The sequence below is a fragment of the Callithrix jacchus genome, chromosome 4 (assembly GCF_049354715.1).
Source record: "Callithrix jacchus isolate 240 chromosome 4, calJac240_pri, whole genome shotgun sequence".
Taxonomy (NCBI): domain Eukaryota; kingdom Metazoa; phylum Chordata; class Mammalia; order Primates; family Cebidae; genus Callithrix; species Callithrix jacchus.
Window position 1 is genome coordinate 142,820,038 of NC_133505.1, and position 27,039 is coordinate 142,847,076.

At 39.3% G+C, this 27,039-nt stretch overlaps 1 protein-coding gene and 1 long non-coding RNA gene across 6 annotated transcripts in view; one reads left to right on the top strand and one right to left on the bottom strand.

Moving 5' to 3' along the window:
• Window positions 1-22,906, bottom strand: part of LOC118152992 (uncharacterized) — a 134,798-nt gene extending 111,892 nt beyond the window's left edge. For all 3 annotated transcript variants that reach the window (XR_004742098.3, XR_004742099.3, XR_008480848.2), the window contains exons 1-3: window positions 22,813-22,906; window positions 8,456-8,525; window positions 4,699-4,796 (exon numbers count right to left, since the gene is read on the bottom strand). This is a non-coding gene — a long non-coding RNA (uncharacterized LOC118152992). The remainder of the gene's footprint in view (window positions 1-4,698; window positions 4,797-8,455; window positions 8,526-22,812) is intronic.
• Window positions 1-27,039, top strand: part of PDE7B (phosphodiesterase 7B) — a 343,532-nt gene that overhangs the window by 180,431 nt on the left and 136,062 nt on the right. The window contains exon 1 of one of the 3 annotated variants that reach the window (XM_008995119.5): window positions 13,042-13,502. The exons of the other annotated variants lie outside the window; for them this stretch is intronic. Coding sequence (XP_008993367.1) covers window positions 13,265-13,502 — 238 coding nt within the window. The 5' untranslated portion in view covers window positions 13,042-13,264. Of the gene's footprint in view, window positions 1-13,041; window positions 13,503-27,039 lie in introns of those variants that run through there. 3 annotated transcript variants of the gene reach the window in all.

The window sequence follows — 27,039 nt, forward strand, 5'->3', positions numbered from 1 at the left end:
CAGGTTTAACCGACATATTAGAGATAAGAAAGATGCAGCAACTGCGTCAGTCTCTGAAATCTCAAGCAGATTTCTATGACCGATCTGTTTTACTTGCACGTTTGTGCTCTTGGGGGAAAACGTGACTTTACCAACCATGTTAATGGGGGAAAAGTTCTAACCCTTCAATAATTTCAAGAAAACCAGAATATGGTTTAGGTCAAAAAGAGTACTTGATTTTGCAACACCAAATATCCCTTCTGAGGTTTCTCAAAAATGCTGTGGCTATCCCACACAGAACTCTCTCCATATTTTTACCACAGAAACAATAGTGCTAATTCAGCATGCGCTGTGATTTAGACCACTTCGGGAGGGGCTTTAAGGAAGATATCAAAGAAATTAATACCTGCACTCTTATAATATCATAAAAATGAAATACAGAATATACCAAATTTCCATGTAAGGTGAACATAGAAACAAATGCTGAATGAAATAAAATGCATTAATTATGTGTTTAAAAAGTGTAGACAAACAAAGGAAATCATTGGACTTGTTTTAGTAGGTCAAAGATTTAGAGTACTCTTAGATACTTATTCAAATAAGTAAGTGGGCTTATTCATAAATTATTATTAGGGACAGGAACAAAAAATGCAAAACGTAGTTGAAGATCCTAAATGTCAGAATGATTTGCCTGAAGGTTTAGACTTTCCTTCCCTTAGGGATATTACATGGGAGCCTAGCCTTTCTTTCACTCTGCAACACCTTTGAAAAGAAGGAGATATGTAAGGGGGATGTGGCATGCACAGGTTTACATTGCCCTAGTAGAAGGACAGTACATATAAATAATGAGGTAACAAGATTTACCACGTGGAAGTAGAAGAATCGTCTGATCCACCAGACACAGGTCTGTCTTTACCTTCATCTCTGCATCTACTACCCCAGGAGAGAACTCAGCCTGGGGCCAGACTTGAATTTCTGTTGTCCATGCAGAAAGTGACCCAAGTCATTTCCTTAGCACTCAGAAACATTTAAAGCTCTTTTTTTTTTTTTTTTTTCCATTTCTGGCCAAGCTGTTTAGAAAGTACAGATGCAGCTGGCACTGTGATATTGTAAGCAGCCTTGCTAAATGGCTCCAAAAGGAAAATAGCTGTCCAATTTGGGTAAATCTGTGGGCTCCGTTCACCAATTTCACATCATCATTCTCTGGTTCTTCAGACCCAAGAATCGAGGTCAGAGACAGTGGAGTTGCTGCTGCAATTTTGTTTACATAACAACATAAAGACCACCCTGATTACCCTCCATTGTAGCCCCTTTCATAAGAAATAAAGTCATTTTAGGAGTTTAGCATCTGATTTGAAGAAACTGCCCCATTACTGAAGGGAGATCAGATGTTCATCTAATTTTTTTAAATGTCCATATGAACCACGTGCAACATGTTCTTCCCCTCTGGCCATGCTGAGAGAAGATGACATTTTTCAGCACTTTTTTTGATGAAGGTTGTGGCAAAGATCAAAGATCAAAGATCTAAAGTCCACCCTGCTGGTCACAGTCATGACCCTGGTGGCAGTGAAAATGTGACTTTAGCTTGAGGAATACAAGGTGTAATCCAGCCATGAAGGACACCTATAGAGAAAGGTGCTGTAATTATTATTTCTTTTCTTCAATTCATTGGACTTAAATATTTAGCAGCCAGATAAGATTATAAGCTGTAAATCAAGCAGTTTCTACTGCTTTATAAAACATTTCAACCACACAGGCAGTATAGCAGAGTGCTAAGAAGGCATGCTTATCACCCTTCTAAAGCCTGATAGTATCGGCACCTTGAACAAATTACTTTCATAGGAGATCATGATAATGCCTACCTTTTGGAGGATTCTTGTAAGGATTCAATATAGAATTGCATATGAAATAGTACTATATCTGGTACATAAGCATTCGAAGAAAGTGCTTGGGCTCAGGTCTATGGGAATCTGAAGCTTATTATTTCTGGATCATGCTTCATTATTAGCAATATTAGAAAATAATCTGCTATTGACTGAATGTGTCCCTTCAAAATTCGTGTGTTGGTACCCTAACTCCCGATGTGATGGTATTTGGAGGTGGGACCTATGGGAAGTAATATGGATATAACGGTAGAGCCCTCATATTGGGATTAGCACCTTTATATAAAGAGACACCAGAGAGCTTTCTTTCTCTCTCTCTCCGCCCCCACCCCCCCGCCATGTGAAGATACAGCACGAACACAACCACCTGGTAGCCAGGAAAAGGGCATTCACCAGAATCTCACCATGCTGGTGCCCTGATCTCAAACTTCCCAGCCTCTGGAACTGTAAGAAATGAACTTCTTTTGTTGAAGCCAACCAGTCTATGGCACCTTGTGAGACAGATCGTATCTTAAGTCAGTCAAAGCTGACTTAAGATATGATTTAATGGAAATAGTCTATCTCTGAAGTCCCTTAAAACTCTCACATTCCGTGATTCCTCTTTGTTTGCTTTGTTGTATTAAAACACTTTTCTTAAGCTCCCAGTTTGCTAGGAGCACAGTAACAACTCACCTGAGGAAAGTAGTAAGAATGTTCTTGAAGTCTGACAATCCCGAGAGCTAAACTTTTAAAAATTCTATCAAATACAAATAATCAGCAAAACTATAATTAACCACCCATTTTTCCTGGCTATGAGCAAACTCTATATCATATAATTTCTGATTTTTTTAAGTGTTAAGTAGAAATTTCTAAGACATTGTTTTAGTTGCCAAGACATGAAAAAAGAATTAATTTAAAAATTGGTTAGCATCATTTTTATTTATTTATTTGTTTGTTTGTTTATTTATTTATTTTGAGACAGAATCTTACTCTGTCACCCAGGCTGGAGTGCAGTGGTGCAATCCTGGCTCACTGTAACCTCTGCCTCTTAGGTTCAAGTGATTCTCCTGCCTCAGCCTCCTGAGAACCTGGGACTGTAGGCATACACTACCATGCCTGGCTAATTGTTATATTTTTAGTAGAGATGGGGTTTCACCATGTTACCCAGCTGGTCTCGAACTCCTGACCTCAGGTGATCTGCCTGCCTCGGCCTCCCAAAGTGCTGGGATTACAAGTGTCAGCCATCATGCCTGGCCTGTCATTTTTAATAACAAAAACTAATTTGGATTTATTGCAACTATATTTATATTATAGCACCAAAGTTCATCATGCTTTATAGTTAGTTGTACATGTTTCTGTCTCTCCACCAAACTTGTAAACAATTTTAAGGGAAGGGAGCATGTTTTTGTATATCAAGCACTTAGCATAGGGCAGGCACAATTCACCACTTAACAAATGCATGTTAAATGAATTAATGAATTAATGAAGGGTGCAGCACTGAGTTTTAAGTTACAAAGTATGATTCAATGGCCTCTGCAATCCGAATTAGAGGACAGGCCAGAGCATCAAAGACAAGTAGTGATGTAAATGAAGTTACGTCCCAGATAACAAAAATGGATAAGAGGTGCTGCTTTGTTTAAATAAAAGAGTCAGCTTTAAGGTGGGCCACAAAAACTTCATGAAAAAAACACAGGATTTTATTTGGATTAGACAAATGGAAAAATCTATCCCAAGAAGAAGGACCACGTAAGCAGTAACATAATATATTCATTTCCTATTGCTGTTACAACAAATCACCACAAATTTAGAGGCTTAAAAAAACACAAATTCATTATCTTACAGTTCTGGAGGTCAGAAGTATGAAATGGATTCCACTGGGCTAAAGTCAAGATGTCTGGAGGTCTGTATTTCTTTCTGGAGGCTCTAAGGGAGAATCTTTTTTCCTGCCTTTTTCATCTTTAAGGGTCTCCTCGCATTCCTTGGCCCAAGGCCCCTTTCCATCTTCAAAGTCAGCAGTGACCAGCTGAATGAATGCTGAATCTTTCTCACATCACCTCACTCTGACATTGACTCTTCTGCCTCCCTTTTCGACATTTAAGGACACTTGTGATTATTTTGGTCTCATCCAGATAATTCAGATATTCTCTGTATTTTAATGATGGCTGAATAGCAATCTTAACTCCATCTTCTACCTTAATCTCCTTTGCCATGTAACTTAACATATTCACAGGTTCCAAGGACCAGGATGTGGGCCCTTTTGGGAGGCCATTCTTCTGCCTACCAAATGTAATATCAGATGCAGCTGACATGTTTGTGCAACAGTATGACTTCCACAGAAATTTTGTGTGTTTGATGTAACTTTGAATGCATTTGCAGGACTAGGTGAGTGGGAGCCTGTTTTTGAAAGTGCTGAATGCCCAAGAAAGGGATTTGAGTTATTTTTATGAGTGATAACTCTCTTTGCATCAAATTAATATTAATATTGCCATTACTTTTCATACGTTACATATTTGAAAATGACGTGATTATAAATTATGTTCAATCCAGAATATCATAACTTTTAAAGGTAAATAAGACTTAACTGAAGTTTTCAATGGTTAATGAGAGACCTGAAAAACGCAATTTAATAGTAGCCTCATCAGTTGCCTCTTCAAAGTTTGAAAGCAGGAAAAAAAAAGTAATAACAGCATTGAAAAGGCATTTTTAAAAGCCCATATTCTAATTGAGACACACAAACATAAAATCAGCAGGGTATATGAACATATGCAAGTCAAAGACAGGTGTATTTTACCTTGCACCTTAGTGGACAAAAGAATGTAAAGATATCTCAGAAAACAGGGAATGCAAGAAATCTTACCAGGAGACCACAACATGCATCCAGGAAGATCACGGAAGACAAAGAGTAGATAGACCCAGAAGTCCAAATAAGAAAATGGAGCAGTTAGTATCCATATCCTATAGATAGAAAGATATGCAATCATTTTTAAGTAATTTACAAAATAGAAGGAGGAAACTTTAGTTAAAATATCAATGTGGGATTAAAAAAAACCCAAAGTGAAATTCTTAGAGAATCTTTGGATAATAAAGATCTTATACACATGTCAAAGTTGTCAAGTACTCTAGTATGCTGGGCTTTTTTTCATTGATTATGGTACAATTATTCTTCTAGCAACTGCATATCAAACAGAAAGGGTTCAGTAAGAATCCCCGTACTGTACCATGCAAAGAATGTATTGTATACATACTCTATGTTAAATGGCCATCCCTTTAATTTTCACTCTAAATTCTCCTGCTGTTACAGGGGAAAACAACTTCTAAAATTACCAGAAATAATAAAACATTCTGTAGACTAGTTTTTAATACATATCTTCCAACTTTCTCTTTCTCATTGTTTAGTTACTCCCCTGGATTATAGATATCAGGAAGTATCGGTCTTCATAACCATAGCAAAGCACTTAGCCTTAGAAAGAATCAGGAAAGACAATGGAAAAAATAATACAGTGTTTCCAATTACCAGCAGATGCTTTCATTTATTCTAAGCGTTCTTGTTCAGTTAACTGTACAAATTTTTAATCATAAAAATCTGGTAATATTCTAGCCCCATGCTCTTGGTTACCCTGGTCTTCCAGCTGATTTCACATGTCTCTTGCTTCTGGCATCATTTTGCCATGAATATTGTCCCTGTGAATGCATGAATTCCAGGGGATACCTGTTAAAGAATGCAGCCTATTGCAGAGTTTACTTGATTCAATTTTTGTGTTGTGTGTGTGTGTGTGTGGGTGTGTGTGTGTGCGCGCGCGCACGTGTGTTGTGTGTGTTTCGCTGAGACTGACATTGCAGTATATTTCTCTGAATCAGCAGCACCATTAGCCACTGGCTATAGCACCATGGATGCCTGCTTCCTTTTTTTCATCTTTATTTCTTTAGGGAATCATCTGGTCACCATTCACTCATGCCTGGAATATCACAGTGGGAAAGATTACCAGGCTTCATGGAAAGACCACTTTATATAAACCTTTAATAAACCAAATGAAAGAGCAGGTCTTGGTGAAAGTATCACTGATGATGGAGATCAAAGACTCAGAGCCTTGCCTGCATTCCAACCATTCTGAAAATAGGAGGGGTGCAAAAAAATGCTGGAAAGACAGAGTCGTGGAGAAACTGGCCTGACTAAATTGCATTTGACATTTGATGAGAAAAGACTGTCAAAAATAATATTTGTTTATGAAATTCTTTAAGAATCCATCACATATATTTATTGCACTGGCTTATAGTTGATAGTCAACCTTATCCTTACAGTTAACCCATAAAGGGAAATGAAGAATAAAACAAAATTGACAAGCTGTGGTTCAATGTCCCTGGACACAGCCCTTGTTCTAACACAGCAGTTCTGGTTTCTTCTTTCCATTGAGAGTATTTGGCCTGAGCCAGCGTGAATGTTTTTAGAAGTCCTAATAGGTGTATCTGGAAAGACTGGGATGGTTGCTGTGTTTTCTTTTGTAAATAACTAATATGGAACAGACATAAAATAATTCCTACATGGTTATACTCTAGCCTTGCTACTCAAAGTGTGGTCATGACCAACAACCTTGTCATCCCCAGGAAACTTGTTAGGAATGCAGAGTCTCAGGTCCCTGCCTGACTTCTGAAATCAGAAATCTACATTTTAATGGAATCCCCAGGTTATTCAAATGCACATTAATATTTGAGAAGCCTTGATCTAGAATAGCCTCTAAGAGATACCATTTGGCATAGATATTCTATGTAATTCATAATTACCAGGAGGTAATAAGTGCAAGAGGGAAAATAAAAATTAAGTGGAAGAGGCAACAGGATCACACACAATATGCACAGAGCAGGTGAAATTTCCTTTTTCCAAATTGACTTTGAACTCCATAAATATGAACACAAATGAATGTCAAGGACAAAAAGAAATCCTGTTAGAAGGCTTGATTCCTCATCATTTTCTCACTTTCCTTTTGTTATGTCATTTATATAAAAAATCTTTCTATATCTTATTAGTGGTTTAGTTTATTAGATTAAGAAAGGACCCTCAGGCATTTTCCAGCAGTTTTTTGAGAATGTCTGGATAAGCTCTCCTCCAGTCTCCTTGAGATCTTCTTAACCTGGTCAAATTCTTGAGAGCGTTCAGAATTTATGCATCTTATTTAAAAGAATTTCTACCATATTTCAGACTGTACAGGCCACTTTTTAAACATCGCATTTGATTCTGCACACTACAGTTCTTTTAAGCACACTTGCAAATTAAACAGAGGTCAGTTAGGAGCAAACAAATTATGAACATATTTGAGAAATAAAGACCCCCCCCCAAACAAAACATTGAGGCCGTCACCAATTTGTCTAGGGAAATGAGGCCAGTAGGGGGCCTGAAGACACATGTTCCCTACTACAGCATATGACACAAAGCTGCACAGCTCATGAACATCAAACATATTTTGTGTTCAGTCACTCTGGACTAAAACCAAAATTCCCTATTAAAAGAACCTATATAGTATTAACTAGAACACTAAATAACACATGGTGAAGATCATGTGGGATGAGACCCTAGACAGGATTCCTGGGCTTTTATCCCTCCAAAATGCACTTACAAAGAATATTTATCTTATTGAGCACATATATCACTCTATATCTGTCTATTCTCACTCTTACTTTTACCAGGCCTACCTTAAGAACCTTGCTACCATCAAATCTCTCACTGTCTTCTTCCACAGGTCACTCCCCAATACCCTCTATTCAACAGCCCTGCCTTCAATTTCCTTTACTTCTGCATTCTCATTGGGGAACCCAAATTTCCGAAGTAAGACCTACTTCAGGGGTGGATGGGCTTGATTTTCCAGCTTTCTAACAGATTTCAGGAAAGGATAGCCAAAATTTGTGTTTAATGAAATTGTCAACTATGATATCTACAGCTTAAAAATAACAATATTAAATTTTTATAGCACATTACAGTTTAAAAATAACTGACATTCTAGTCTAATTTAATCCTTTTAAGAATCCAGTGTGATAGATAAAATGTTTATTGCTATCATAGCCATTTATAGATAAGGCCCCAAATTTGGGCCAAAGCTCAGTGGTGAGTACAGATCAAAACCCAGTTTTTGTAACTCTCAGCTAAGTAGCCTCAGAGAGTTACTTTAGAGATTTCCTTGTTGTAGCTGTTTTCTAAGAAGTTGACACACTCAAATGTAAAATTCTGAAAAGTGTACTCTACCACCACTATGATCTTTTACAGTCAGAAATAAGTCCTGAAATCCTAGAAAGGCTACCGTCAGAGGGTGCCAGGCTTCAGTAATGCGACAGAATAGGAGACTGCATTCATCAGCAAGCAGGAGCTGAGTAGAGAAAATCAAGTCTTCCTGCCATGTTGTTCTCAACCTTTGTTTGACTGGAGCCATTTTTATTGGGAAATTCACAGAGACAGTAAACTTAGCATTAGCTAAGATCTTTAAGAGCCAGGATAGAGTGTGATGCTAGCTGAAATCCTAGTTTCTCTCTTAAAACGTACAAAAATAAATGAATAAGTAAAGGAGGGAGCAGTCACTCACTCTGAAAACTAGAATTAAGGCAAAAGAGGCCAGGCAGTTCCCCAGTACCTGAAAATCGATCCAAAGACTAGCACAGGAGTTTTTCCCTTCTGCCGTTGCTCCCATAGTTAATATTCATCTGCAGAGTAAAAAAGAAAATGATTGGGTTTGGTTTAGACATCTGTTCTGAAAGCAAACTACTTATCTGTCAGTTCAACCCCTTCCTTTGCCCCACCTGTCTTTCCTCATCTCGCCCCACATGCTTTCTCCCTTCCCCCATGATGATGGAAGTATGTGCTGCCTTGTAGGGTCAGTCTATAGACAAGTCCTTTTTCCTACTTGCTGGCATTTATTGAGATTAGCGAAGGCCACAGTTATCATATTTCTGTGTCTCGTAAAGGATACTGTAAATTGTTTGAGCTTCTTCTACTTAGACTGCATAAAGCAAAGTTGAAAGACCTGTTTTTCCTTCCCTGATGATTTTGAATTTTTTTTGAATTGCATTTGTAAAAGCAGAGTGGCAGAGAGAGAGAGGGAGAGTGAGTGAGTCTGTGTGTGTTTGGTGTGTGTTTACACATCCATACTTAAACTGATGGAGAGGAAAGTTCAGGACAAAAAAAATAAATAAACTCCCTCCATAGTTTGCATTTTTTTTCTAGAAGATAGATCACAGATGAGGGGCAGTAGGGTGTAAAACAATTCCAAAATATCTGAGGGAGAAGATTTTCATCAAACTTTTTGTTTTGTAAGAATCTATTAATAAACTCAAAATGAAAGAAAATGACAAAGGATATATGTTTCTAAGTTTCCATTTTTTAAAGTACATCCTCTAGAATTATTAGAAATATTTAACATTATAAATGCCTTATTTTACAAATCATGTATAGTAAGTGCTTATCTGCCTAGTTGCTAGAGCACCCATAGTCTACAGGATTTTTACACAGCCCTCAGAACACCAAAAGTTCTTCAACATCCCAGGTTCTAAATCAACTATGTCTTTGACGCTTTTCTTGGTTGTATACATTCGTATTGGGGTTATCAATTCCTTCAGAGCTCAAACCACACAACAAAGTCTTTTTATTTCTTTGAAGAAGGAGCCAATCCAATGGCTAGTCTTTATCAACTGCAGGGGATCAGTGGACCAGCTGGTGGGGCAGCTTGTAATAGTTTCCACAGTCAAGACATAGCTGGGTCTCACCTTTGTGCAGCCAAAACCAGATGATAGCACTGCTATTCTCTTCACAGAAGTTGCCCACTGCTGGTGAAGGAGGGGGGCTAACTTAAGGTCCTCGCTGGTGCCTGAAGCGGCCTTCGGGGCTAGTATATTGTATGGGTCCAGTACCTTCTGTGCAGCTATCATGACCTCCCTCTCCAACTCAATCACCTGCTCGTTATCAGTAAAAACATCATCTCCAGATGCCTTGGAGTGCACTTCAACCACCCCTCTGCCACCCTAGGCCCTCAGGGCCTGTGCAGCCAGCACCCCAGCTTCTCAAAGTAGCCTTGAAGCTATCACACCCTCAACAAGTGGCAGAACTTCCAGGAACAGCAGAGCAGTCTTTTTGACACAATTAGGAGTCCATTGTTCACTGGGGCAAGCTGTTTTGATTTTGTTAGTTATCATTGCGTTGGGTGGATTCACAATGCCTGAAAAAGAACTTGGTTATTTTGAAAGTCTACCTTAAAATGTCCTGTCTGTAGCATGTTAATTACTGATATTAACATATGTAAGAATCCTCAGAAGTTACCTAGATGGGTCTTCTCTGTTCCATGATTCCTCTGGTCACAGAAACAACCCCAACCTTTCCCCACCCTCAGTGATCCAAACTTCTAGCTGCAGATTCCATATCAAGGTGAATGATGTCCACTGAGTAATGAAAAATCATAGGTTTACAGGCAGGCTCTTCTAAAGCAACTATCTGAAAAACAAAAGAGATCTCAGCCTATGAAATGCTAGCTATGAAATGTAACAAAACCTCCTTTCAGATAATTCACATGGTAGAGAGGTTTTAGTCCAATAAGTACTAGCCTCACATCAATTTGTCCCAATCTCTTGAACCTGCAATTGAGCCAAAAATTTCCTGAGCCAAGCTTTCTCGCAAGATTTCCTGTACTTCCTGTTTCTACATGAGCCAGAAATACCATGAGAACGACCTTTCTTGTGGTATTTTTGCACTTCGACTCTGGGATGAAAATAATCCCATATTGGGGGAAATTTTTTTTTAATTATACAAATATTTTCAGTTTTCAAACCTTCAAATGAAGTGGGTTCCTCCTTGGGAATGAAAATCTGAAATGGTGGTTGCTTGGCCCTGACTCATCTCCACTAGGAAGTATTCATGCTCAGTGATCCAACATTTTGTGATTTCTCTAAGATATTTTTACAAGGAACTAGGTAAAACAATACAGAGGATACAATGGAAATTTATATCCTTGGATTTTTTTAAAAAGTGATTCTTGAAGAAATGAACAATGAAGTGTTGTATTCTTAGTATATTAGTGTATGTGATATATTATATCATATATTTGTTTTCTTTGTTCTTAACCCCTTTGTTCCAAGGGTCAGGATATCCTGATGCTAAGTACTATTGCAAAATAACCGAACAAAAATAAAAATAGTCAAACACTTAGGAAACTCTTCAGTTGTTATGTCAAGGAAGTTTGTTACTGAGGAGTGAGTTTAAGACATTATTCAGGAAATACGATAATGAAGCGAAACAGTCTGCATGTGCTTATTAAATAAAATCATCTCAATCCTAGAGAGCCTTGATGCCCCAGCCTGATGGAAGGGTAAGAGAAGGACTGGACAGGCTGTCAAAGTAGTGGAACTGTCAAACTGATGCTTGAATCCTTTCATCTCTTCCCAGAGAGGGAAATAAGGAAGGGCACATCTTTCTAATCAAGTAGACCATTGATTATTCCCAATTGTGTTGTGTGAATACCTGGTTGTTATAGAAAGAGCTGCTTGATCAATATTTCAATAACAAAATTCACCAAAAGCAGTGTCTTCAATGTCTTTATTATTGTTTTATATCCTCTTGACCCTCCTTCACCTTAGAAAAGAGAATATGTTAGAAAAGAGAATATGTTTGCCAGGATACTTTTCCATCTAGAAAAAAAGAAAAGTCACTTAATCCAGTATGGAAACCTATTAACCATAGGTTTAGAGAAATAATAACAATAAAATTACAGTTGTCTTTGCTGGTTTCAACTTTAAAAAAGAAATGAGATGGGAGCAATGAAAATAAAACAGACTTTACAGTGATCTTTCTCCTCTTCCCCAAGTTTCCTCCTCTCTCCCATGAAGAAATATCAAAAAATTGTGTGATAAACCAGCCTTGAAAGGAATGTAGAGCAGAAACAACAGATTATACATCAGCAAAATGGCATGCCAAGCAAAATAAAGTACTTCGCAACGTGGAGACGTGAGGAGGAGAGGAAGACGGGATTGTTACAATGTCCTCCAGGAAAACAGGGGCTGTGCACTTGAGTGTACAAGTTCAAATTGTTCCTACAAACCCAATACAAAACCACGCACTTTCATTTCTGTCCAGAGCCTTTCACATAAGCTGCAGGGGGCATCGTCTTTTGTCGAATTGGTTCTTACTTTCAGAGTTGGCACCTCCATCTCTGAGACAAGGAACAAGCGGCATGGCCCACAATTGAGGTTGCCCTCAATTCAGGTCGGAGACACAGTAGTCAGTGGCCCACATAATAAGTCAACAGTGTTCTCCCTGAAGAAGGTGAATCGTTAACCCTCTTTTCTTTCTTTCACTGCCATTTATGCCCCCTGTGAACATCCTTTAAAATTATTGTTCCTTTGAAAATGGGTTTTGAACGGCACTGAGCCACATGTCCAGGCTATGCAGGCCACTGCCGTATGCATGAAGATGTTGATGCTTCCCTAATTCGCATCTTTCGGAGTTAGCTGTGGAATGTGATTCAATGTTATTTCCCTTCCAGCTGAAGGGCAGCTGAGGTTATGAAGGGATTTGACTAATAGGTCATAACCCAGTTAGGTTTGCTGAGAACCAAGTGACACAGGAGGGAGGGATCAAATGGAGGCACTGAGGATCCACCAAGCCCATCCCAGCACTGGTCTTGGTGACTGGGCCATGGGTCCCCAGTCCCCCGCCAGGCCTTCCAGAGAGAAGTAGTTGCAGATTGGTTCTGCAGAGCAGCTTCCCGTTTTTGTTTTTGTTGTTGTTGTTGTTTGTTTGTTTGTTTTAGAACTCCTTGGGGCTTGCAGGGCTTGAGCCTGCACCATAGGGGTGACTCCTCACCTGACACCTCCAGATAAACTGGCCTCCGGCAAGGCAAGGCGGGAATCCTTGGGTGAGGTTAGCAAAGGGGAAGCCCCGCTCCTTTGCCTGAAGTCCTTAAGACCTAAGCCATTTGACAAACTTTGACAAGCACCAAAAGATAATTCAGAACAAATAAATCAGAAAAAAGAAGAGGAAAAGCAAATGCTAGAACTTAGATGGGTTGTTTTTTTTCTCTCGCTGTCGTTCCAGCTGTAGCCTGGGATTAATTAAGTGCTGTGAACTCGGTGCCAGAAAGAGGAGGGGAAAAAATGCATTCTATCTCTAAGGAAGGAGTACAGTAACAGTTTCTCACCAGTGAGAAACCTAGGGAAGTGGATCACTCTCGTCGGCAGTGTTTGTGGAGGGCCTGGAGAGACAGGGAGGTTGTGCCAGGCTGGAGGAGGCTTGTCTTTCTGAAGCTGGAGAGGATCTTACGGGGGTTTGCCTCTCGCTGCCTGGGAAGAATTTCCCCTGTGGTAGCAGCAGCAGCTGCAGCAGCAGCAACAGCAGAAGCAGAAGCAGAAACAGCAGCAGCAGCAGCACCACTACCTCCTCTTCTGGGGCACAAGGCAGAATGCCTGTGCTAGAGCGCTATTTCCACCCAGCAGAGCTAGGCAGGAGGTGGAAAGGCCCAGAAGGTGTGCTGCCCTCCTCCCCGGGAAGCCGGCCGGGGTGCCAGCAGGGGCCGCTGCCCTGGGACTTGCCAGAGATGATCAGGATGGTAAAGCTGGTTTGGAAATCCAAAAGTGAGCTGCAGGCGACCAAACAGAGAGGCATTCTGGAAAATGAAGATGCTCTCCGCAGCTTTCCAGGTAAATGGACCGTGGGGTGTAATAGGTCACAGGACCAAGTAGGATAACACCCCTTCTTTGGGGAGTTCAAGCCATAGGGAGGAAGACAAACTGGGTAGCATAGGGTCCAAGGGCTGTGACTTCCAAGTGTCTACTCTATGATAGAAATGCATCTTAAGATTAAGACTGACTTAGTAGGAGGAGCATTTGACTGAAAATCAAGAAACCTGGGTCCTGGACTCAGCTTGACACACGCTTCTCCCGTGGGCTTGCACAGGTCAAATTTCCTGTGTTTCAGTCGCCACCAAGGAGGGGGTGGATTTGGATGCTCTTTAATGACCATCCTGACTCTGAAATTCTTGTCAACAAGTTAGAGATATCCCCAGGAGAATATTCTCCTTGGGTTGCTTGTTATCATTCTTTATATAAAGTAAAATATATTTTCCAATTTTTAATTGCGTTTATATCATGTATCATGTTCCCAGCACTGAGTTTGACATGCAGGCTTTTTATGTCCTGGGCAAGCTGGTAAACTTTCTTGACTAGGTTTCCCCTTTGACATATGTCAGGAATATAAACACCTTTATTGATACCAACTCACTCACAAATGTGGAAGTGATGATTCCCAGGGACTTTGTCATGTCATAAGAATGTGCTATGTTTGGGACAGTTGTGGAGAACGTTCCTGTGTTTCTGACAGTGGATACAACCACCACCAAGATGCCCAGCATGCCTGGGAAGGATCCCAAGGGGCTTCGTAAGCTAAGAAAGCCACAGCTGACTGCAGGGCACTGTCTTTGAGGAATATGTTGCTAGATATGTGGAAAGTGGTGGGTTCACTTCAGAAGAAAGAACATGAGTGTGTGTTTATGCATCTGAAGTCTTGGCTAGCCCTATGTGGTGGAATACTGGCGTGCCATTGGCAGTGAGGGATGGGGTAGATGGAAAAGATACATAAAAAATTACCTCTCCCTTTCTCATGGAAAGAGACTAGGAAATAAAATCCTGGCTAGTTTTGATTTTAATGATTTATGCCAGGAAATTTTTTTAAGTTTTTAATAATCGATAAAGAATTTATTAAGAAGTTAACGCTCTGGGAAAAGAAAAGATTTAAAGGGAAGGAAAAAAAACAGGGTTGTTCTCTATTAAACCATGAGTCCTTGAGTACACAGGAAAGTGAAGGAAACCAGTAAGACTGAGCTTTATGTGAGAAGGATGCCCAGGAGATGGGTCTTGGTCAGAAGAAACGAGGTAATGCTAAGCCAGCATTTCATGTGAGTAGGGCAAGAAAAATGGAAAAACCCACCTGGGCAGAAAATTTAACTCTGACTGTTCAGCTCTTAGCACTTGAGGTTTGTTTCAGTCAATTAAATGATAAAAATTTATATTTCAAACTGCACCTTTGATAAAACTACCTAATTCAGCTGTTGTTAGCATGTCTGTGGGGATAGGTGTACATTATTATTTATATTCTATATTAGTGGGCATCTAATTCCTGAAAAAGCAATACTTTGGGGAAAAAGCAGAACTCCTGTGATTTCTTATTACTTAAAAGGCATATTTTTCTGGACGTCATGAAGCAGGGCTTGTTGGCTCTTACTATACCTCTCTACCACTGCCTCACATTCAGTGGAAACTGTCTCAGAAGCCACTTGGATCCCTAGGAAAGCCACGCCCTGGTCTGCTGTCCTGGTTGCCTGCCTGCGTGGAGACAGGCTCTATTTGAACACCTTTCTGAAGGTTGTGTGTTTGCCTCCTCTTCTTCCTCCTGTGCCTCCTCACTTTTGGGGAGATGAGGGCTCACCCTTACTGGAATGGGTGTAAAATCTTATCATCCTCCATCTGTGCAGAACAAGGTCATACGATGCAGCCCCAAAGATGAGTTGCTTCACTTTCCAAACTGTCTCGTACCTTCTTCCTCACTCACCTTATCCCTGGTGTTGCATTTCCTCTGCTCATCAGGTGTCTTTAGCTGCACCATTTTCACTATAGCAGCACGACTATGGGGCCCTCAGGAACACTTAAAGACTGTTTCAAAACTTCTGGCATTTTTTTTGTTTGTTTTTAGAAAGTGGTGATTTAAGCTGTTTTCAGTTCATGCACGGAGGCAGAGGTTTATAGTAGAAAGTTCTTCAAAAAAACACCAAGACACATGGTGCACACTCTCTCTCTCTCTCTCTCTCTCTCTCTCTCTCTCTCTCTCTCTCTCATGTCATCCTTGCCTCAGTCTCCTCAAACAATTTATACTTTCACAATCCTTTTAAGCAACTGACTGTGCATCAAGTGAGCCTTGCTTTATGCTTGAAATGTTTTTTCTTGGCTCAGTCAACTGAAAATTTTCTATTCAAACAACAAAGCCCAGGTCAAGCATCTCTCTCTTTAAAATGCTTTTCCTGCTCGCCAGTGGCCTCCCATCTCCCCCAGTGGTTTTCTGCTCCCTCCTCTTTGCTATCTTTACCTGTAGTTACTTAACATTTTACATTTAGAGCACACAATATTTTTACTATGCTAGTAACTAAAAACAGAAAAATTAAATGTTATAACGTTCTGTGGATATTTTGGCTGCTTGTGATAACGAATTGATTTAAATTTTTTTAAACCATGAAATTGCAGAAATTCCAAATCAAACCAACAGTTACTTTAGAGGACTTTAAAGACAGCTATCACTGAATCTTAATGATTTTAATGACACCTTAAAAGTCCCAGCATTTCTTTTCCTTAGCAAAGGGCACATTATTTTTACTTACACCACTTCAACAAGACTGGAACTTTGTTTCTCACAAGTGAAGTAGAGAAATGGTCTGAGATTTGGCTAAGGTAATAAAAGGAAAGAATTAAAAACACACAGACATGGGAACATAAATATGTGATCGTGTTTTTTTGTTTTTTGAGATGGAGTCTTGCTCTGTTGCTCAGGCTGGAGTGCAATGGCGTGATCTCGGCTCATTGCAGCCTCCACCTCCTGGGTTTAAGCAATTCTCTTACCTCAGCCTCCAGATAGCTGGGATCACAGGCATGCACCACCACACCCAGCTAATTTTTTGTATTTTTAGTAGAGATGGGGTTTCTCCACGTTGGTCAGGCTGGTCTCGAACTCCTGATGTCAGGTGATCTGCCCGCCTTGGCCTCCCAAAGTGCCGGGATTACAGGTGTGAGCCACCACGCTGAGCCCATGAGAGGTTTTAAGATGAAATATGCTGAATTGAGAGTGATGGAAGGGAAAGAACAATCCCCTGGAGAGAGTGAGGAAATGCCAGAGAGGTGATACAGGAGAACATCTTCTGTCATCTTCAGAATGGCATGTTCTGCAGCCTGTTAAGTGGCTGTCCAAAGCAATAGACTGTAGGACAGGATGGGAGATGACAGGAGGAAGAGGAGCTTGTCACCTTCACATGTGAGGGTGTATGCATCTGGGAGTGCCTGCAAAGTTGGGCATTGGCCAAGGCACTGCTCACCCTAGAAAGGGGCTCTGGAAGTTATCACCATGCTTGAGGTCTAAGTGTCAACTCTGTTCTTTGAACTGCACCCAATTATTTAATTGTCTTAATACTTATATCTTTTTCCCTTTATGAAGCAAACAAAGGATGATCTAATTATCTCGTAAACCACCTGTATTTTGGAGATGACATGAATAGTTCAGAGAGACTCAATAAGGCATCCAGGGTCACATGTTAATACTGCATCAGAACCAGACCAGCATGTCAAATGCCCAACTGTGGTCCACAAAATTAATGTGATCAGAGTACATGCTGCGTAATATAAATTTAAGTTTAATCCAAGACATGGCTTTATTGATTATATGTAGATGGGGTAAAATGAGAACTCATCATGTAAAATAAACGTTGGCCAAACCAGAAAAATAGTATTACCATGCAGAACAAGTCAAAGGATTATGTCTCATATATATTTTCTACTTTTTTTGTGGGCTTAGTCTTAGATCCAAGCTTCAAGTACTGCAAATATCCAGGGAAAGATCCCCAACTATTATCAAGAGAAAGTCACCTTATACCATTGCAGTGAGGGCATGCACCCATGTGGGAATGGAGAGAGGGTCGAGAATAGGAAATAAGTGGCTTCTCAGACACTGTGCAGACAAATTATAATTCTAGTCAGCAACCTGCTTAAGGCTGGATATCCCTTAGCAGGACTTGTTCTTAGTCAAATAATTTGATTTTGGAATTCAACCAAATAACTACAAACTCTACAACTGTAAAACTTACCTTTCATTTCAGTGTCTCTGGTCTAAATTTTGCATTATAGTTTACTTATTTATTAAGTTTGTTCTGATTTCAATAGGAAAATATAAACACACACAAATCCCTCAAAGAAAGAAACTCATTTTCCCCATAGCCATTGTAACATCTCTTGCCTTTCAAGGAGAATGCAAAATCAGAAATTTGCTTTTTTCCCAGGCCTGAATATCAAACGGTTTTGAGAAGAAAATCTCCAAAACCATTCTATGATTCCAGTACTCTACAATAAATTAACATTTAAACTACTATTTCAAAATGTCTTAAGTATCAAGTGATATAAACCAAATATGTTAAAGAATGAACACTTCAATCATTATAATCAAGAAGCATTTATGGGATGCTTACTGTGTACCAGGCACTGTGCTAGGCACCAGGGACTCAGAGATGAATCAAAAGCATAATGAAAGAGCAGTGATGGACTGATGAATCAGAGCTCTGTCTACAACTACACTGTGAAAACTGTACTTGTTAGTTTCAACCTCTCTGTCAACTCAAACTACAGGCTGGAAAACTGGTAAAACTCAAAAACACTTGTAAAAATGTGTACACACTTTCAAATACTCATCAGTTCTAATGATTTCATTCAAAGCAGGACAAATTGCTTTGAGCAAAGAATCAATTAGTCTCAATGCCAGATAAGTATTAACTCAACATTTTTCTAAAACTACTGCTTTTAGACATCAGTCTGTTTTTAACTCTGTAGCTATGCTGGATAATAATAATAATTACTAATCATTTAATTCATCTTTTAAATGTGAATGCAAATTTAGTCAAAACTGGAACACATCATCTTACTTTGAACTAACCCTTTTCCTTCACCTGACTTATTTTCATGAATGACAGAAACCCAGGTTCAAAACTGCTAACTCCAGCTCCCCAATTCCCACTAGTTTTAAGACCATAAGAGAGGCTAAGGATGCCAGAGTATAGTTGCACTGTTGGGATTTTAAAAGTTTTAAATTCTGCATCTTCGTTACTGAATTGTGTGACCCTGGGTGGGTACTTCTCCTCTTGGTGCCTAAGTTTCCTCTTCTATAAAAAGAGAATAAAATAATAGCATCTTTGCAAAAGGTTGTTGTGGGGATTAAATGACATAATAGCAAAAAAAAAGTGCCTAGAAAATAATCTAACTTCCACCACACTCTCAGTAAATGTAAACTCTCATAATTATTGATGTTGATGTTATTTTCTCAACAACTTCTCTCATTCATTCTCTTTTCTCGGATCAGTTGCATGGCCCTTGGTCAAACCTCATGTTGTTTTGTCTGTAATCTTGCAATAGCCTCCAACTCTCCCCTATCCATTGTCATTCTATTCTGTGATTTAGATCAACAGTGTTCAAAGAAAAATCAGGCTGGGTGCGGTGGTTCATGCCTGCAATCCCAGCACTTTGGGAGGCTAAGGGGGTAGATCACAAGGTCAGGAGACCAAGACTGTCCTGGCCAACATGGCGAAATCCTGTCTCTACCAAAACTACAAAAATTAGCTGGGTGTGGTGGTGCATGCCTGTAGTCTCAGCTACTTGGGAGGCTGAGGCAGGAGAATTGCTTAAACCCAGGAGGTGGAGATTGTGGCGAGCCGAGATGGTGCCACTGCACTCCAGCCTGCAACATAAGGAAACTTGATCTCAAAAAAAAAAAAAAAGAAAAGTCAAGATATGTCTCTACCCTTCTTCAAAATTCTTTAATAATTCTCTTGTGTCTGCAGAGGAAATCCAAATTCTTTACTCCTGCTTTTGAAGTTCTCCATCTGGCACTAGCTCACTTTTCTATTCTTATTTATCATTACTGCTCTCTGATCACTCATATTCCACCCAGACAAGACAGACATCCCACAGACTCTACTTGTTTTCTGCTCATTGTTCCCAATGCTTAAAATGACTTTGCTCCATGTCCCTAACTTCTCCCATTCCTTCATAGCCCACTCACATCCTGGCCCCGTCATGAATCCCTTCTGAGATTACTGAAGGAAAGTATGTCTTCCTCTTCTGAAGTTTCACAGACCTTTCTTTCTATTTATTTAACAGAAAAATCACTTTATTTTGTTATAATTAGTGTACATTTTCTTCCTCTCCTCCCAGATTCCAGCTCTTTGAGAGTCTGGAGAACATTCTATTTTCTTCACACTTTCCCTGACATCTATCACATCAGCCACTCTACATTTTGATATGTGAGAAAAATAAAATATTATCAGAAGGATAAAATAGCTTACAAATTGCCATTAAATGCATGAATGAACATCCTTTTAGGGACAGATAACTCAAGAAACATGAATTCTAGCTCTCCTTTTTTAATGGAATCTTTTTTAAACATATTGTAGCAGAAGATCAGGATTAGTCATTATAGCTTTTAAAATAAAAGAAGACACAAGAGTGAAATTGAGAACTATTTTTAAAAGGTATAAGTGCAAAACTAATATAGGCAGCTCTCTCTTCATATAGAGAAGTTTTAATTTGCAAAATTTTAGAGCAAATACATGCATTTGTAACTTTTTAAATAATTACTCTGTTCATGCATTTTGGAACACTTTACATAAACTAAAGTTGCAAAAGCAGCTTCTTCTACAGATAACAGTCTGTAGACTCCCAAACGTAATTTCAAAAATAGAGTGCAGAAGGTATGTGTTTGCCCAGCCCTACAAATGAGCTTTTGAGGGGCTGACGCTTGATGGAGGATGGTATTCCCAAGTCCTCTGCTCGTTCTCTGCAAACAGTTTCTTTTTTCTTTTCTTTCCTTTTTTTAAATTTAATTTTAAACAAGACTGGTTCAATTCAACAGAAAAGCATTGACTTTTGCATCAGACAAATTCATTTAAAAAAAAATTAGTAGCTTTATTGTGAAAAGCCCAAAAGCTTAGAGGTTATTTTTTTAAATCACAGAAGCAACTGAAAGTGTGCACTCTCTTCTATCTGATTTTGTTCCACTCTTTAATTTTTGGTACGCTTGATAATACATAGAAGGTACATCTCATCATATCAAAAATAGTAAGCAGGGTTCATGGAATTTGTGATGTAATACAATGCTGTAGTCTTGAAAGCACACAGTGTGAAGTTTACACTTCATTTTCTTGTTTATCCCTCTCTGCCTTTCCATACATTTCGCTTTGGAATTGACTTTGATCTCTAAAATGCCAAAAGACCACCCCAAGAAATGAGTTTTATATCTTTGAACTTGTCTTAAATTTCCTCAAACTATAAAATTATTAGGGACTCCTTCTTCTAAGCACTTCTTACCTAAAACATCCACACGGCATCTATTTCAGAGCTTATAAAGCAAGCCACTGTCCTGAGCATTTTGTTACTTCATCTGCTGTCACGCAAATGCTGAGGGAGTACTCCAGTGAGTAGGTCACAGTTCTCATCATGAGTGACAGCATAAAACTTGTCAGCCTTGTACACAGTTGGAAGGCATGGCTGACAAAGAGAAAGCAGGGTTTAGTTGCGGAAGGCCTTGGGTCCAAGAGGCCAAGCTTACTACAGAAAAATAAAATCACTAGAGAGAAAAGCACATACTTCAAGAAAGACCGACTCACAGTTGCATGAACATGGTAGTAAAAATAAAATAATCGAAAGGTACAGGAGCCAGAAAATTGTAAAATAAAATCAAGGTGAGAGCTATGATCGGAGTGAATGTCAATCTTTTGGAAAGGTATCAAAAAGGAAAATTAAATAACCAAGGGTAATAAGACACATATCATGTAATAATTAAAATTTTAATCTTTCTTAAACTCTGGAATTAAAGCCAAAACTAAAGATTCTCTTTCTTGCTTCCTTCTCCAAATCTTTTTGGATGATACCCAAATATTTCACATAAAGCCATAAACAAGAGCAACAAGCACTTCAGAAAATGTGAAGACATGTACATTTAGAGGATTTGTGACAGTAGTTCATTCAAAGCAGTGGATAGTTTGATGAATAAAATAATTTAGAAAAGAAGTGTCAGGCAGACAGCCAGGCCTGGAGCACCCAGAAGAAGGGAGTCAGGTGAGGTTACTACAAAGAAACATTCAAATATAAGAAGTGTAATCAAAAACACATACAGAAATGAGAAGGAAACAGTCACTATTTAAACCATTTGTAACAGAGATTTCAAATTTGCATGCTCAAATGTGTAATGACATATAGCCTGAATTTCTTCTTCAACCAAGCAAATTATCCTCTTGAGCCCATCCTAATGGGGAATAGGGAGATCGAAGCTTGCTAATTAGCAACATGGTGGTCAGTCTCCTCTCGATTACATTACTTCTTTTGAACAAATACCTTCCCACTCTTTGCTCCTCTCCAGGTTGGCATCTGGGTGAATATGTGCCTTGGGTTCCTACAGACCTAACATGTTTCTCCTGTACACACCTGAGAGGTGCCAACCTCAGAGGGAGAAGCAAAGGCATGTTCGTGTGCCACTGGGCTCTGCCTTTGACTCTTCCCTGCAATTCCCCAGGATATCAGGAGTAGACTTTCTGACTCTGTCTTGTACATGACCTTACCCTGTGCCATATCCTCTTTCCTCCCTGGAGAAAGAAGCCTCAATGTAGACTCATATCTACAAGCCTACCTCTTAATATATTAAAGGGATCTAGTAAAAGAAGACAGCTTTCCACAAAGATAAGCTCTTAAGATTACTGTCTTTTTGCAAACATACACACAAAACAAACTCCAAAAACCTGCTACTCTGAAGGTCAAATAGTGAATATCAGCTCCCTCCTTTTCTTCTCATTCTTACTATAATATTACAAATGATCTTCAGTGTATGCCTCTGGAGGGGTGGAAGCAGAGGATATGCACAAGAGAGTGTAAAAGAAAAGAAAATGGCACACAGACATTCACCAAAAAACCGGATCTCTATCACACATTGGTTAAGTTATCATGTGCTAAGCCCTATCCTTGAGCATTGCATATTCAATATTATTTATTTTAGTTACATTCTCATGCAAGAGCTAGACGTGATTATTCCACTCTCTCTACTACCTCTCTCTGTCTATTAAAATAAACACATACATTTCCACAACCATCTCAAAACATTGACACTGAAAACTTTGACCAAATGACTGTAATGCATGAAAAACGATGTGTACAATCTCACCTTTCTGGTGGATTTTCACATTGAGAGCTGAGGTTCTGTATCTGCCGCTAATTGGAATAGTGGTCTTAATAGCACAATGCATTGCATTCTGGTCAGGTCTGTTACATTTTCACTGCTTAAATGTGCTAATTGGAAATTCTGAGAGCTCTTCTCCTCCTTTCTTTGGCCCTTATCCTCTAGAAAGAAAATGAGCAGGGAATGTAAATAGACAAAATTGGACTAAAACAAATTTTGTTTTTGAAAAATTTTTGAGAATGTCTCAAATTCTTCAAAAATTGTTAGAAACATACTAGGAGGTCACAGAATGGAAAATGGTGTTTCAGTATTACATACAAGACTGAACTTCTTATGCTAAACAATAAGCATCAACCAAATAGGTGTTATTTCCAACTTAGAAATAGAAGAAATTGAGACCTCTATTTACTGGTTGTTTAAGATATTCAGAAAGGAAAATGAAAAATTCAAATTTCTAGTTTTCTTTACTTAGTGCATAGCATTGTGCTTTCTGTCTGGGACAGTATAAAGGAGATTACGACCTGTTAGAAGAATCACTGATACCAAGTATAATGGCATATGCTTTACAATAAAGTAGAAATAATACTCTGTGGGAACATAGAGGAAGAATCAAAAGTGTTTATTCAACTAAGTTTATTTAGCACCTATCATGTGCCACACTGCTTCATTCCTTCAAAAATAAATATTCATGAGCCAAAAATATTGAGGTGAATGGACAGACGGATGGACGGACAGATGAATGGATGGATGGATGGATGCATGGATGGATGGATGGATAGATAATAGGTAGGTAGATAGATAGGTACATAGATATGATATATGATATACTAAATGTACATACACGTCTGTGCCAACTGCCAACACATAAGAGAATGATTAATTCTGTCTGTATGATGGTGATAAAGGAGGTGTCAAGAAAGGAGGTGATGAGCTGGGAGTGGTGGCTCACATCTGTAATCCCAGCACTTTGGGAGGTGGAGGCAGGTGAATCACCTGAGGTCAGGAGTTTCACCAACATGGTGAAACACTGTCTCTACTAAAAATACAAAAATTAGCCAGGCATGGTGGCAGGTGCCTTTAATCCCAGCTACTTGGAGGTTGAGGCAGGAGAATCACTCAAACCCAGGAGGCAGAGGTTGTAGTGAGCTGAGGTTGTACCATTATACTCCAGCCAGGGTGACAAAAGCAAGACTCCATCTGAAAAAAAAAAAACAAGGAGGTGATTTTATTTTTTTAGGTACCATTTAAGGTAAGTTACATTTCTCCAAATGAAGAAAAGATGGAAGACACTATAGGATAAGGAAACATAGGACCAAATGCAAGACCTTTCAGGGAAAGCCAAGTTGTGGGGTATAAAGTGAATCAGGGAAGGGCTAGAATAAGATTAGAAAGATATGTTGGGGGTCAGCTTGCCAACAGCCTCATCTGTCGTTCTAAGGAGTTTATCCTCTAGCCTATAAGAAAACTTCAAACAATTTTAGCACGAAGTGACGTGATAAATTTTACATTTTAGAAAGATCATTCTAGTCACAGTGGCTGGTGGAGAGGTGGAGTTTGGGTGAGCATATTAATGAATATGTATAACGATAAGTGGCATTAATTGACCATATTTGGAAGATGTTGAAGAATTTTGAGATGCTGAATATTTTCCCTTCAACTTACAAACAAAATTTCCCAAGTGCTATATATTTTACACAAAGCCACAAGGAGTAATATAGAAATAATCAAACCAAAGCCCTTGACATATGGTATCATCCTATCATGAAGGATTTATACTTCCATCTAGACCTGCTGTGGCAGTCATATCTATCTCTTCCCAAATGCAGAACACAGTTTATCACCACAGTCTCAGAACAGTCTATCCTTCTTACATTGCCAACTCATATTTCTTCCAGTCCTTAGATGGCCTGTTTTGTTTGTTTGTTTGCTTGTTTTTGAGATGAGGTCTTGTTCTGTCACCCAGGCTAGAGTGCAGGGGCTCAATCACAGCTCACTGCAGCCTTGAATTCCTGGGCTCAAGCAATCCTCCACCCTCTGCCTCCCAGGTAGCTGGGACTATGGATGCATACCACCATGCCCAGCTAATTTTTTTTATTTTTTAAAGGCATGGTCTTGCTACATTGCTCAGTCTGGTCTTAAATTCCTAGCCTCAAGTGATCCTCCTGCCTCTGCCTCCCAAAGTGCTAGGATTACAGTTGTGAGCCACCCTACTGGCCCTCCATTTTTTCTGAGCAAACAATTCTTCCAACACTAGATACCACTGGATGGATGAGAAAACTAAGAAAAATATGATTTTTTATGTAGCTTATAATGCAGTGCGATCAAGTTATGTGCTCAGAAACAAACCAAGTGTGATTGATACTCTGTGGGGATTGGGCATTAACTGACCCTTTGTAGGTTGATCGAGGAAGACTCTGTGCTGGATGATCATTACAGCTATGTCTTTAGGATGGTTATGATCTCAACCAACTGTGAGAAATTTGGTGAGGGAATAAACGTGAACATAGGTACAAAGGCAAAGAAGCACAGGAAATGATTGAGAATGGAGATTAGTCAAATTCGCTTGGCACAGTGTTAGGAGTGAAGAAAGGTGGGAAACAGAGAAAGATATTAGTGTGAACAGACTACACATAGACGAGAAACCTTAACTCTTGTAGAACCATTGAAAATCTTTAAATGGAACAGTAAAGGGTACTTTCCATTGAATTGTATAATGAAAATGGGTCTTGGAGATTATCTAGTTAAATCACTGCATTTTTTTTTTGTGGTGAGAAAGGTGAGACTCCACAGATGTTACACAACATACTTGGGGCAGAGAGCTAGTTATTGATTGCACAGGGGCCAACTTGAGGTCCACTGACATCCAGCCATACCATTGACTCAGCCACGCTGCCGGTCATGGTCTAACCCTGAAGCCGCCCAACTCCAGCCAAGGCTTCTCCAACATGACAATCTCTCTAAATCCAATTTTCTATCCTTTTCACTCCCAGGTACTTAACGTCTCTGTGATGGCATTATGTAAGTGTGTGGTGTCCATCTTTCCATGAGCAAGAGTTAGATGTCTGCATGTAAACGTGCATGTGATATGTTTATGTGCATTTTTCTTGTTTTCAAACTTACATTAGAAATTGTCTAGGCAAGTTCCAAACCCTCTCTTTGTGAATTTTCCCATTAACATTGCGTGCAGTGTACTAAAGAGATAGACATTCACCAGAAAAAAAATTATCCCAGAGGTGAGAATTTAAGCAGGATTACAAGGTTAACAAAGTTATAGGTAAGATAGATAGAAGTGGTAGCTGCTGGTTGCTTAACCAATATAAATAAAATGTTACTGTGGTCCTGTTCAGGAGTTCTGCTGCCTTCTGCATTGTTGCCTGGAGGTAGAATTTCAGGCAGGGCCATTCCAAATGGCTATTGAAGCTTGGGTCTGTGGTACATGTACCCGTAAGCTACTGAGAATCAGCCTCTCAATTCCTCAGGCTCTCTTTGCAAAGGTAGTGGTGACTATGATTCAGGGCCTGTGTGCAGAAAGCAAGCTGAAGATTTAGCTACCTTTAGGCAAGATGTAAACTGGACAGGCCCAACCCCCACCATTTGTTTTTCTTTCCTGCTTCTATAAGATGTTTGTAGCCCCAAAGGAACAGTGTAGTCTTTGATGGCCATTTTTCCTCTTTTATCCTCTGAAACTTTCTCCTCCTCCTCCTCTCAGAGCTTTCCCGGCCTGCCTGCTAATGCCGTTCAGAGCCTATCTGCTTATGACTACCCAAATAAGGCAATAGTTAGAAATACAATTGAAGTGGCTTCTTCTTTTAAATCAACAATAGACCTTGTTCCATTAAAAATATGATCCTACTCTGAACCATTGTAGAAATTGGTTTGATGCTTAAAAAGAAATGTCAGTGAGTAAGGGGAGTGGGGCGGGCAGAGATTTCTGATGTTATTTTAATTATTTTTACTCCATGCTCTCTGTACCTTTGGATCTAGCTGAGACAGAAACAGTGAAATGCCATAAAATAACCCTCTCTCGAAGTATATTTGGCCTCACAGGAAACAGGAAATACCAGAAAAGATCACAAGAAAAGCTGTAATCATAAGATTTCTAGCCTAATTCTTTTGACGTCAGCAGTTTAGATAAGTCAGATAAGCAATCGTGAGCATCCGTGAGTTTTTGAGTGCCAATCCAAATACCCACGGGGCATCTTCAACCCTTTT